Source organism: Chenopodium quinoa, unplaced genomic scaffold (assembly GCF_001683475.1).
Source record: "Chenopodium quinoa cultivar QQ74 unplaced genomic scaffold, ASM168347v1, whole genome shotgun sequence".
Taxonomy (NCBI): Eukaryota; Viridiplantae; Streptophyta; class Magnoliopsida; order Caryophyllales; family Amaranthaceae; genus Chenopodium; species Chenopodium quinoa.
Window position 1 is genome coordinate 474,276 of NW_018743099.1, and position 12,648 is coordinate 486,923.

The 12,648-nt window shown below is 36.1% G+C and overlaps 2 protein-coding genes across 7 annotated transcripts; both read left to right on the forward strand.

Moving 5' to 3' along the window:
• The first annotated feature begins 1,683 nt into the window (after positions 1-1,683).
• On the forward strand, positions 1,684-6,409 carry LOC110731783 (probable flavin-containing monooxygenase 1). Its single transcript, XM_021911663.1, has 5 exons — positions 1,684-2,121; positions 2,683-2,920; positions 3,414-3,589; positions 4,665-5,038; positions 5,376-6,409. Exons 1-5 carry the CDS (start codon positions 1,684-1,686, stop codon positions 5,716-5,718), a joined length of 1,569 nt encoding a protein of 522 aa, XP_021767355.1. The 3' UTR covers positions 5,719-6,409.
• Positions 6,410-6,509: 100 nt separating this feature from the next.
• LOC110731799 lies at positions 6,510-11,499 on the forward strand. 6 transcript variants are annotated; one of them, XR_002513359.1, is made up of 9 exons: positions 6,510-6,763; positions 7,874-7,933; positions 8,024-8,296; positions 8,720-8,804; positions 8,890-9,544; positions 9,626-9,763; positions 9,854-9,979; positions 10,975-11,315; positions 11,407-11,499. XR_002513359.1 is itself a non-coding variant. In XM_021911683.1 (8 exons), the coding sequence occupies exons 5-8, from the start codon at positions 9,542-9,544 to the stop codon at positions 11,203-11,205; spliced, it is 498 nt and encodes a 165-aa protein (XP_021767375.1). In that variant the 5' UTR covers positions 6,512-6,763; positions 7,874-7,933; positions 8,024-8,296; positions 8,720-8,804; positions 8,890-9,541; the 3' UTR covers positions 11,206-11,499. The 6 variants fall into 6 exon arrangements, 4 of the variants coding, with proteins under 4 accessions (XP_021767372.1, XP_021767374.1, XP_021767375.1 ...); XM_021911683.1 differs by having other exon boundaries at positions 6,512-6,763; positions 10,975-11,499; XM_021911680.1 differs by having other exon boundaries at positions 6,511-6,763; positions 8,890-9,763; positions 10,975-11,499.
• The last annotated feature ends 1,149 nt before the right edge of the window (positions 11,500-12,648 follow it).

Consider the following 12,648-nt stretch of genomic DNA (forward strand, 5'->3'; position numbering starts at 1 on the left):
ACCCCAAAATCAAAATCTAGGGTTTTGATTTTGGGATTTTAGGGTTATGAGTGGTAGTTTTTGGCTAAGTGGGAAGCAGCAACGCCGGGGAGGGGATCTAGGCTGCCAACGAAGGGTATCAGAGGTTGCCTGATTTTCACCTCAGGTGGTTAGGCGGGGAGGGGTTTTTACGGTTCAATGTATGGTGGAAAAATGGTTCAGGGGATGGAGCGAGCACCAGCGCGGGGTTAGGGGGGTGTAGCGCCGATGTGGTGGGGAGGCTAGGCTGTGGTGGGAAGGTGGGGTGGCGATTTTGGGAAAGTGGTTGGGTTGTGGTGGTCAGCAAAAAGTGGTTGGTTGGGTTTTAGAGGTGTTTTTTTTTAGAAAATTAATTAAATAATTAAAAAAATAATCAACCAGATGCTGACATGTGGAAATTTAGCCTTAATAACTAACAGAGTTAATTGTCGTTAGTCATTAAGGGCATTTTGTGTCATTTTTGTGAAACTCTAGTGTATATGGTGAATTTGAAATTTATTATGGATATATGGTGAATAAAAAAATAACTCAAGGGTATATGGTGAAAAATCCGAAAATTTTAACTCAAACTAGAGTGGCTAACGAGTCCGATGCGCTAAATCTAGCTATTTCTGCCTTTCTGGGAGCTGTTTTAGATGTTGGCAACATAACAAGGGAAATATATGTAAGCAATAAGTTTAGGGGTATAAATGTCCATACACTAATTTAAAAAGGCCACAACGAATGTTAATGAGGACAAATAAGTAAATAAATATTTTAGAGGGAATAATTATCAAAACACTATCCATAAGAGCTAAATCACTAAATCACACAATGAAAAGCTTAGAGACAATTAACTTTAAATCAATACGGACATATAAGTAAACAAATATTTTAAGGATATAATTTCCTTTATGATATTCATAAGTATTTTCTCATACCTTTTTTTTTTGGTGAATGAGAGGGGCAAAGCCCCCAAAAACAAACAAAACAACTAAGAAAACTAGGGGGGGGGGAAGCAAACTAAAAACATCTTTTTAAAAGTTAAGGAAATACCATTAATGTATAAGAGATAATATAATCATTTTCTTAATTCGTCTTATTCTATATATATATATATATATATATATATATATATATATATATATTAAAAGAAGTCTTAATCTATATTTAATTAATACTAAACTTATGAAAATAGAGATAAAATCGTTTTAAGACACATCTCAGAGATCGTGGAAAGTTGATCAAATGGGAAAAAAAATATAAGGGGCGGAGGGAGTACGTAAAATAAAATTGTTGATTGTAGGCTAACGCTTTGTTTGGATAGCAAAGAAGGAAGGAAAAGAAGGGGAGGGAAAATGGAGGAAGGGAAGGGAAAAGAAAGGGAGGGGGAGGTGAGCTCCATTTTCCCTCCAAATCTCTCCAATTTTGGAGAGATTATGGTTATTATAGAGAAAGGGAAAATGGATCCCTCCCTCTCCTTCCCCTTCCTTCCCCCAATCTTTTACCCAAACAAGAGATTTTGTCCCCCTCCATTTCTCTTCTCTTCTTTTCCTTCCATTTCTTCCTATCCAAACAAAGTGTAAAAGATGGAGAACCAATTCTAGATATGTTTCATTATTTATACACCATGAAATTTATTGGAATCCACACCATTTCACCAATTGTATGTCAACAATATACATGATGCAAAAGAAAGTAGCTATAGTAGGGGCAGGTGTTAGTGGTCTCCTAGCATGCAAATATACCCTTAGTAAAGGTCATTACCCCATAGTTTTTGAGGCACTAGACATTAGTGGGGGTGTTTGGGCCAAAACATTAGAAAGAACCAAACTTCAAAGTCCTAAACCATTATATCAATTCTCTGATTTTCCTTGGCCTTCCTCGTTGAATCAACTTTTCCCAACTTGTGTTCAGGTATTGGATTATGTAAATTCTTATGCTAAGTATTTTGATTTGCTCAGGCACATTAGGTTTAGTACTAAAGTTATTAGCATCAGTTATGAAGGTCCTTCCAATGAAGAACTACAGTCTTGGACTCTTTGGGGCGGTAATGGTGACCCTTTTGGCAACGGGGGTAAATGGCTTGTCGCGACACAAAACCTCTATAATCTTTCAACTGAAGTACGATATTACTAATCCTCATGTACATGCTTTTGTATTTCTTAGACGATGTAAATTAAATTTTGCTTGGTCTTGCGGGTAGAGTTCCTTGTTATTTATGAGTTGTGAGTTACTACCACTTTTACTAATACATGGACGTGTTACGTGTGTACGTGAAGAGTTTGATAAATGTCTAGTACAAGATACACCTATTAAAGGACTTTCTCAATCAAAAGGTTAAGGTAATGGTTGAAGTCTAGGATTGGTTTGTGTGCCCTATCGGACCCCCTCATAGCTTGAAATGAGGATGCGCCATGAGTCCCTCAAAACCAGCGCGAAATATTCCACTTGAATGTTAGGGGTGAATGAGATTTGAACTCATGATCATTGTGTCACGTTGGCTCTAATAATACCTTGAAATATTATCAACTCAATCTAAAAATTCCATGATTGATTTATATACCCCATTAACTTGACCCACTTGAAATATTCGCTTTGGTTATCCCCAACACGTACATAAGACTTTTATGTAAAATAAACAAATTAAGAATATTGTCTAATTAAGACTAAATTTGAGCACAGGTGATGGAAGTGGATCTTGTGATCTTATGTGTGGGGCGATTCAGTGGAGTACCAAATGTACCAAAATACCCAACAAATAAAGGACCTGAAGCATGTGAATCTCACGTGATCCATTCAATGGAGTATTCTGCCTTGGACTACGAAGCTGCCAGAAACTTGGTTAGAGGGAAGCAAGTTACTATCGTTGGGTTCGGGAAAACAGCCATGGACGTCGCTATGGAGTGTGTCATCGCTAATGGTAAGGTTTAATTTTGTACGTGTCGAAAACTCGATACCAGGAAACTGTGACTGAAACCCTAGACTGCTAATGAAGCCAAGGGAAAGAGTGATTGCATATGTCCATTTTAAGGTGTGTATGTGAACGTGACCATCAATTTTGGAGGGATTAATTTTAAATTTCACATTAAATGTGTGTATAATATTTCAACAATTTAATTGACATTATTGATTTAAGATCTGATAAACGGGCCTGGGTTACACCCATTGTGAGAGTCCACTTATACAACTAAGGAGTCAAGGGGGTCTCACCTTAAAAGTTAAAACCCTATGACAATGAGGGGATGAATCCCTTAGCCTTTTATGGTGGACACAATTTTCTACTTTGTTAATGTGAGATATGATACTTTTATATAATTTTTTTTAACGGGGATAACACTTTCACTCACATATAGATTTGCTCTCAACAAGACCACTTAATATAAACGATCTTATACTTGTATATATTTATACAGGATTAGATAATCCATGTACAATGATCTACCGGAATGTGTATTGGAACGTACCGGATTACTTCTTGTGGAGATCACCTCTCGCATATTTGTATCTGAATCGCTTCGCCGAAGTTTGGGTTCGCAAGCCCAGTGATGGTTTCCTCATAGTTCTCCTAGCTTTAATCTTTTGGTCACTGGTAATATAATTTTGTATATTGATGTCTCATAATAATTCAAGGTCAAACCTTATAATTCGTTAATATAATGTTTTGATGATTATGTGATTCATAATTGACGTATTTTTCTCTAAATAATAAATACAAATTTTTATAAACAGCTGGCCACATGATACGACATAGGTTACTTATAGGGTGTTACTTGTAAGGTGTTACGGGTTTTGGTCATGGGTTACTTGTAGAGTGTTACTGGTTTGGTATGAGGGATTGGTTTGGAGTTACTTGTATTATAGGGTTACTTGTAGAATGTTACTGATTTTGGTCATGGGTTACTTGTAGGGGTGTTACTGATTTGGTATGGGGTTACTTGTAGGGGTTACTTAGCATATAAATAAAACCTACAAGAATACAAGTAACCTCGGACAAAACCAGTAACACCTTACAAGTAACCCTTGCCGCACCATGTGACATGTCGCACTGAAAAACTTCTGAATAATAAATTATATCACTATCAAAAAATTTATTATTTATGAAATTATTAGTTTCATTATTTATGTAGTTTTTATTTTTATTTTATAGTTTCTCAAAAAAAAATTGTTGGATTAAAATTTTCAAAAATTTATATTAGATAAAAGTTAAGATATACATGCTACGCGTGTACCATATAAGAAATTAGATGAAAAAAAAAAAAATCGATTCAAGAGTGGTTTTATATTTTATGGGGAGTGAGAACAGTTGAATTATTGGGTAGTTATGATACGATTTTTTTTTTAAATAATTCTTAAATTTTTATTGTAATTGTAAAAAAAAAGGTAATTTTGCAACTTAAGAAGGGTAATTTGGGGATAGTGAAATTTATCACCCAAAAGGCCCTTTTACTTTTCTTTTTTTTGAAAACAAAAAGGTCCTTTCACTTTATATATAGGATTAGAAAACTAATTGTATCCATATTATAATGTGAAAATGAACCGTTCACATTGTTTGTCATTAAACTAATATGACAGTCATATTTCAAGCGGTCAACCAGTGTAAAAGTTTTATAAAGCACATTATATGGACAAAGAAATAACCTTGGTTGTACCGAAATGAAATGCAGAAATGGGCGATTTGTAAAGTTGTGGAGGGAGAAGTGAAGCGTATGCATCGACTAGAGAAGTTGGGATTGGTACCGGAACGTAGCTTATTAGAAGAAATGAATGCATGTTTAATATCAACAGTTCCACAAGAATTTTATGACAAAGTTGAGGAAGGGAGCATCGTTTTACAGAAATGTTCTAGGTTTCATTTTTGCAAAGAGGGGATCTTGCTTAGCAATAATGAACTTGAACCGCCCCGACTCGTCAACAACGACTTGGTCATTCTTGCTACTGGTTTCAAAGGAGAACAAAAGCTCAAACACATTTTTTCATCAACCAAATTTCAGGACTATATTATGCCCCCTAATATCAATACCCTTGTTCCACTATACAGGTTTGTATTCGTTACTACTGCCTCCGTCCCAATTTTCTTGCTTCATTAACTTTTCACAGTCTTAAAATGTACTTCGATATAACTCCATATTCGTACTCGTAAAAATCATAAAAATTTGTTATTTATAAAATATACAATGAGATAAATCTAATTAGACCCAGTTAATCTCCCAGTCTTAAAATGTACTTAAGGCTCCCCAATTAATCTCCCAGATATGAATATCATGATCGAATATAATTACTTCTACATTTGTATTACAGAGTATTTTTAATGTTTATACTTTTGGTCTAGCATACAACTAAAATATGTTGTTCTAACAAAATGTATATTGATACAGGGAATGTATACATCCGCGAATTCCACAACTAGCGATAATAGGGTTTTCAGATAGTTTAGCAAATCTCTATTCCTCGGAGTTGAAATGTCGTTGGTTGGCAGAACTATTTGGAGGGAAATTCAAGCTGCCAAGTATTCAAGACATGGAGGAAGATATATTAACCACGGAAAATTTAATTGCGAAAAATTCAGAGAATCGTGATAGCAAGACTTGCATTGGAGCTCTCCACATCTGGTATAATGATCAACTTTGCAAAGATATGGATTGGAATCCAAAAAGAAAGAACGGATTTTGGGCCGAGTGGTTTGAGCCTTATGGTCCCATGGATTACACCCAATCATAGGTTAGTTGAGTTGCATAATTGCATTGAGTTGTTCAGTTGTTAGTCCGTATTAATATGAACATGATTTTTTTTTAATTATTATTTATTTTTTATTTATACTACCTTTGTTAATTTTTATGTGCAACTTTGGAACATTTTATATCTCACAAATAATACTCCAAAATTGCACATAAAAATTAACAGAGATAGTATTTAGAGAACCACAAGGACGAGTGATGAGAATTGATTTTAAAAGGTGGAAAAGAGCTCTAACCACTTAATCTATTCAGTACTCATTCTCAAATAAACAAGAATGAATATGTATATGCTTTGTAGTTGAAATAAAATTAGCATATAGTACAATTGTTATACTTCCTATTTCTATTTAAAGGTTGTACTTTTTGACATTATTACCCTTTTTGTGATGAGTTGTCATCTTTTTCTCCTTTTCTTTTTTTTTGTACTTTTAATATTAATTTCCAACATTTTTTCTCTCTATCTCTTCAATTATTCCCAACTACTTTTTCTGTCTCTTTATTTCTCTCTAACCCTACATGCACATATGTACTTTAAATCATTTTTAGGAAATTTACAACTTTTTTTAATTCCCGCGTAAAAAATCCAAAGAAGCATTGTATTATGAGAAGGAGCGAGTAATATAATAAAAATTAAAGCGTTTCTAAAAACGTTTATGTGCCACGTAAACGACGGTTTCTAAACGGAGGGTTGCGAGATATATGGGGTTGTCTCGCAGGGGCATCAACGTCCTTTAACATGTTTTTTGAATTATGCCAGCTTGTGTTCCCGTTTCGAGGTAAAAGCATCCCGTAATGAAAAAAGTCTGAGTTGTCCCTTTCTTTTGCAGTAGCTCGGTGTCTGTGCCTGTTCGCATTTCCGTCTCCCTCTTTCTTTCTTTCTCACTCATTCTTTGTGTTACCTCAAAATTTCTATCTGAAGACGAAGACGTTCCTTCTCCTTCAAGATCACTGAGAGGTTCTCATCGTTTCGTACCAAATTGGTCGTCCTTCTCCTCGAATTGTCCATCACATCCATCAATTGTTGGTAGGTACGTATATATATTATAATGTTTTGATGTTTGAGATGAAAAAGATAGGGTTTAACCTGATATTTGAGATGAAAAAGATAGGGTTTAACCTGATATTTGAGATGAAAAAGATAGGGTTTAACCTGTATTGTTGTTGAAGTGTATGTTTGGGTAAAATTGGGGTTTTGGGGGTTAATTGTGGGTGGCCAATTTGCAGAAACTATTTAAAATATGTAGTATTGTCGCGCTTTTTGGAGGATTGTGGTCGCGTGTTGGTAATTGTCCCAAATTGGCGATGAAATGAACGGAATTGTGTAAAGTGAAGGTTTAATTAGGGTTAAATAAAATAATTAATTGAAATACTTGCAGTATGGTTGGGTAGAATTCGGTTGGGTTCAACGAAAAAAGGGTTGATTTTGGTTAATTCGGATGTTTACACAAATGGAAATTTAATTTTGTTTACACAATTGAAAATTTTGTTTACACACAATTGGATCTTTAATTCATTTTGGCTGGACTAAAATTAAATGTTATGAATTATGTTTGTTGTGGGTCGCCTACTTTATTTGATTAGAGAAAGATGGAGAGAAGCTTCTAAATTCAAAGTTTTCCTGTGTTTTGAGATTGGGCTTTGATGTATATGATAGTATCTTAACTATGGGGTTTTTTTTTGTTGGAGGAAAAAATTATGTTATTGTGTTCACAATATATGTTTATGTGAATGTTGAAAAGATTGTGATTATTGTAAGGGTAAAGATAATTTTTTTCTTTTGTGTCTCGTATATTTGCATTCATGGTTGATGGTGATGATGGGTTTATGTGGGGTTATGGTGATGATGGGTTTATGGTGATGAAGTAATTATTTGTTGTTATTGTGTGAAAGTAATGATTTTTGAGAAGCAAATGTGGTAGAATTGGGATGCAAAAGCAATGAATTTGGAGGCTTAATAAGATGAATTCAGTATAAATAATGTAGGTTTACTCAATGTGATTGAAATGGTTGAAAAGTATAATAATGGATTTTATGCTTTATTAGTTGTAAGATGTGTTGTTGTAAGATGCCTTATTAGTTGTAAGATGTTTTGTTATAATAATAGAATTGTTTTTTAAAAGCTAATCTGTGGTTTCAAGTTGTGGGCAGTCATGAAGAAGAAGTCACTTGTACGATCGATGAATCGGACAAAGTGGGGGGTGAGTATTTGTTTGTTGTTGTTACATGGATTGGTGAGCGAGTGAATATTGTTTAAAGTGTAGAACTAACTTAGTAGTAATGGTTTTCAGGGTCCATTAAAAAGGGAGGTACGCAAACCTGTGGGTTCGTCATCGAACCTCAAGTGTGTGGGGAAATTGAAACCATTGGCGACTGCTAAACGCAAGGCAAAATATGATTTGGAAGAGTATGAAGAAGAAGATGATGATCATGAGCAATCTGTGAATTCGAGCGGTGATGGTGATTCGGATTCAAGTTCTGGATTTATGAAGGTGATGATGAAGGAGTACTTGAAGAGAAAGGATAAGAAGAGAAAAGGCAAGTCCGGCGGGGCGAATAAGAAGGTAGTTTTCTTGTGTCAGCCTTTGTGAATTAGTTTTGTTTGAAATTTGTATGTAGACCTTTTGAGCTTGATTTTTGTAAGTGGTAAGCGTTGTGAAAGCTAACAAAATAATTCAAGTATAAAAGTGAAGCTTCTTGTTACCAAATTGTGGTGTTATAATTTATGTGTAGTATAGTGAATCAAGTGTGAATCAAATGTGAAGTGACACTTATCATCTGTTATATTTTTTTGTTTTGATTTGGATAAATGGAGTATGATTGTAAGGAGAATTATATATATAATGAAGAAGTATTTATGTAATGGAGTCTGATTGTAAGTAGAAGTATTTATATAATGAAGAAGTTTTGGTTATTAAAACTTGTATATATGTGGCATCTTCATATGTGAAATGTGAGAAGTACTTAGTTATTTTTTGTATTTGTAGGGTATTAAAACAGAAGGACATAGAGTACTTGCTGATGGTTCAGTCCTACGGACACATTATGAGAATATTGGGAAGGTACAACAATGTGAGTATTATGTGTTTGGTAAGAAGGGGTTGTTTATAATTTATTCATTATAATTTGTAATGCAGCAGCCCAATATTGTGTGCAGAGTGGAAAAGTTTTGTTTCTTGGTGAAGAAGTTTGATCAGAAGAGAAGGGAGTTGGTTCAGAGGATGGGATTTGGGGGCTTGCTGCATCTGGATATGAAAAATATCCCGAGGCAGTTTTGTTACTGGTTGATGACCAGGGTTTTTGGTGATGGGACCATGATCTTTGGAGATGGTTCAATTCTTCCTTTGGGTGCGAAACAAGTGAGGTCCATCCCTGGTATTCCTATGGGAAGCAAGGAAGTTCCAGTAGTTCTTGGTGATGATGAAGAGGATACCCAGAAGATTATGCGGGTGTTTCAACAATACGGAGTTGGGTTGAAGGGAGAAACAGTCTCTCTGAATCTTGCAGCTGAAGCCATGTGCCCTGAGCTTGAAGATGGTTCTCTCGTGGAGTTGCAGTCTGAAGTGGATGAAGAGGACTTCATGATTGCTTTCCTAATTGTTGCCCTTGGGATGATAGTGTGCACGACCACAAATAGTTAGAACTTGGCTGCATCCTTAGTGCCAACATTGGCAGTTGCATGTATTGCTGGAGAGTATGATTGGTGCAAGTTCACCATTGATTGGGTGCGTGACTGTGCTGATAGATTTCAGTCAAAGTTCCAGAAAGATGGTTTTCGATGCGGGTGTGGTGGGAGCTTTGTGTTTCTTATGGTAAGGTTACCATTATCTATTTGGTTATGTAATGCATTAAGATAATATATGGTAATGATGTTTATTTTTTTGAAAATGCAGATTTTTTATTTCGATCACCTCCATCGGGTACCAAATAGGTGGGGTATTTACCCTAGGTTGATGGTGTGGGATACGGAAAAGTTGAGAGCAGTTGTAGATGAAGATCGGAAGTCTGAGGAAGAGTTTGGCTATTTGCCGGTTAGAGTTCACAATAAAAGTTTGAAAATAAATTGTGGTGAATCATTTATTCCGGATGTCAATTGATTTATGTAGTTGTGTGTGTAACAGGTTCTAGACATTGCATATGGGGAGTACCATCCTCTCGTGCCACGTGATGATGGAGAATTGGAGATGGTGCAAAATAGAGTTGATAATAATTCCATTACTAACTTTGTTACTTCAATGGCAAATCAGGTAAGTAATGTTAATGATGTTGTTGTTAATATATGCTTTCCTTGTAAGTTTATCATAGGTTATCATAGGTTATCTGTTTAATACGTTGTACCAGTTTGGAATCTGAGTTGAGTGTGTTATGATTTCCTTCTGTTTTAAATGACCATGAGATCAGTTAATTTTTTGCGATTATCATAGACATTGCATACAAGGCCAATTACTTTTGTGTAATTGGCCTTGTTCTGAAATATTAGAAATAAGGAAAGTAGAACCGAGCATGTGATCAGGGGATATCTCTTTTTTGCGGTGTTTAAAACATAAATTGTACTCTATGACTTGATTTCCTATTTGAGGGGATAGTGTTGAGCACATGTTACTCCATACAGTGTAACATATATATGCACTTATGACTTGATTTATACTATTTGAGGGGATTGTGTTGAGCACATGTATAAGCACTTGTGATTTTTTAAATCATTAATTTAGAAAACAATAATTTCTTTGCAAGTATTTTCATACAGTGTAGTAGACTTAGCCTAAAAGAAGTACAAATGTACAGCTTAAACTTATTGCAGCATATAGACTTAATGAATATAGTGTTGTAGTGCTGTTGAAAAGTGTTGTTTGTTGTTTCTTTAAATATTCGAGGATTTTGAACCTTTAAGAAGGGTGGAGTTAAAAAGTGTGAGTGCTGCCCTGCCTGAACAAAGGAAGGGATGAGATTGGATTCATAGAGAATTGATTTACATGTGTCACAGTTCCTTTTCATCCTCGTAGTAAAAATCCTCGTAGCCCCAAAATTCTTTACTTTCTGACCTGAAATTTGAGATACAAAGATGCTAGACACTTGTGATATATATGCACTTGTGATAAAATATATATGAGAATTATTACTCATATATATTTTGTAATTCAGAAAACATATTAATACTCATATATATGCACTTGTGATAAAGAAGTCTTCATCTACAACCTTATTTTCACCTATTTATTGTATTTGTCCTTGGTTTGTGTAGGTGTTTGCTCTTTTAACTCCTAGACTTGTTAGTCTAGTTGAGGGGATAGTGAGCAGTGCACTAGGTAGTGGGTCCAAGGCTGGTCAAACGAAGAACAATGAAGATATGCACACTCTTAGCAGTGCTAAAGGGAGCCAGCCTCGTCTTAGTGGCAGCAGTAACAAGGGCGCGAAACTGTTGAATGCTCCTAAAGAGAGGACTCCCCCAGTTGAGGAGGACAAAGAATCTTGAAATTCGAGCAATAATGGGAAAGATGTGGGTTTGATGAATCGGGAAACAATTTATGATAAGCGTTTGGACATGTTTGTGAAAGGGTGGAAGGATCTGAGGGATGAAAGCTAGTAAGTTTTTTTTTTTTGGTTCATGATTGTGTTAATATGTGCATGAAATTGATAACAACCTTGTACTAATGCAAAGATTATGTGACGGCAGGAGGACAGCTGAGGAGGACAGCTCTTGGCAAAATAACCCTAAATGTGACGGCAGGAGCAATAGAACATGCTACTACTTTTCAAGTGGTAGACTTCAAAGCCTCATTCAATCTGTTGTTAGGACGCCCTTGGCTCCATGATCTAAAGGCCGTCCCTTCATCTCTCCACCAACAAGTGAAAGCCATAGTTGGAGGAATCCCCATCACTATTGATGCTTCGCCAATGAGGATCAAATCAATAGAGAATCCAATCATCAACGTGGAGCACGACGAAGACGATGAAGACCTATGGGGCTTTAACGAAGAAGTCTCCTTAATCCAAGAGGATAAAAGGACATCTCTTTTCCACGACCCCCATTCCAACATGATTATCAACACTATGCTAAAGAAACAAGGACACTTCCCTGGGATGACCTTAGGAAAGAAGAAGGGGATAGCAAAATCGATAGAGTCACCTGGCCTCCCTAAACTAGATACTTTTGGACTTGGTTTCGAACCGACTCGGAAGGATCTCAAGCGAGCCCAGGACAAATTGAAAGCACGTAGGGACGCTCGCATTCAAAAGAAAGAAATTCCAATGGATCAGTACCCCCTTACGCTTAATGGTCAGTTTATAAAAGAAGGAGAGGACTATCCATGCCATGAATTTCCCGAACCATTTGTTGTAAATGGCATACGACAACCAGGATTCAAGATTTTCTTGGATTGCTACTTCATTGACGAAATCCCAACTCCCGTCCATAAGGAGAAAGCACCTCCATGCTTTGACTTTAACGTCATGGGATTACTGTTTGGGCGAGAAAAGAATGAGCCAGTTTATGAGGAAGATAACTCCTCACTCATTCAAACGGTCCTACAAAGCGAAAACTTCAACCCCTCAAAGCTAATTACTCCAGCCGAAGGATCGCTGCAAGGGTGGCGCAAGACTATCAAGGTGACTACTCCGAGTGGAAGGAAGATATCGATCACGACAGGGCAAGGGCCGATGTTTGAAGAATCGTCAGAGTCAGAGTCTGAGTCAGAGTCTTTCCCTGTAGAATCTTCTGGGTCTTTAGCTATAACGCCTCCCCTTCCTATTTCTTCTCCTAGGATAGTTAGTGATCCAGTCCCTGAGGACATATCACTCTTTGATATAATGATCTCAGAGTATAATAATATCGCTCATTCTTCTTACTTCTCGTGTTCTTCCCTAACCCAAGATGACGAACATTGCTTAGCTAACGATGAAAAAGATAAAGAAATTA

What these genes read in the sequence shown, in the direction of transcription:
- LOC110731783 (XM_021911663.1), top strand. Translation starts at nt 1,684, where the DNA reads ATGCAAAAGAAAGTAGCTATAGTAGGGGCAGGTGTTAGTGGTCTCCTA. An exon ending in TCTATAATCTTTCAACTGAA is followed by an intron (nt 2,122 to 2,682) that starts GTACGATATTAC and finishes ATTTGAGCACAG; the next exon opens with GTGATGGAAGTGGATCTTGT. An exon ending in ACCCTTGTTCCACTATACAG is followed by an intron (nt 5,039 to 5,375) that starts GTTTGTATTCGT and finishes ATATTGATACAG; the next exon opens with GGAATGTATACATCCGCGAA.
- LOC110731799 (XM_021911680.1), top strand. Translation starts at nt 9,593, where the DNA reads ATGGTAATGATGTTTATTTTTTTGAAAATGCAGATTTTTTATTTCGAT. An exon ending in AAGAGTTTGGCTATTTGCCG is followed by an intron (nt 9,764 to 9,853) that starts GTTAGAGTTCAC and finishes TGTGTGTAACAG; the next exon opens with GTTCTAGACATTGCATATGG. An exon ending in TTACTTCAATGGCAAATCAG is followed by an intron (nt 9,980 to 10,974) that starts GTAAGTAATGTT and finishes TGGTTTGTGTAG; the next exon opens with GTGTTTGCTCTTTTAACTCC.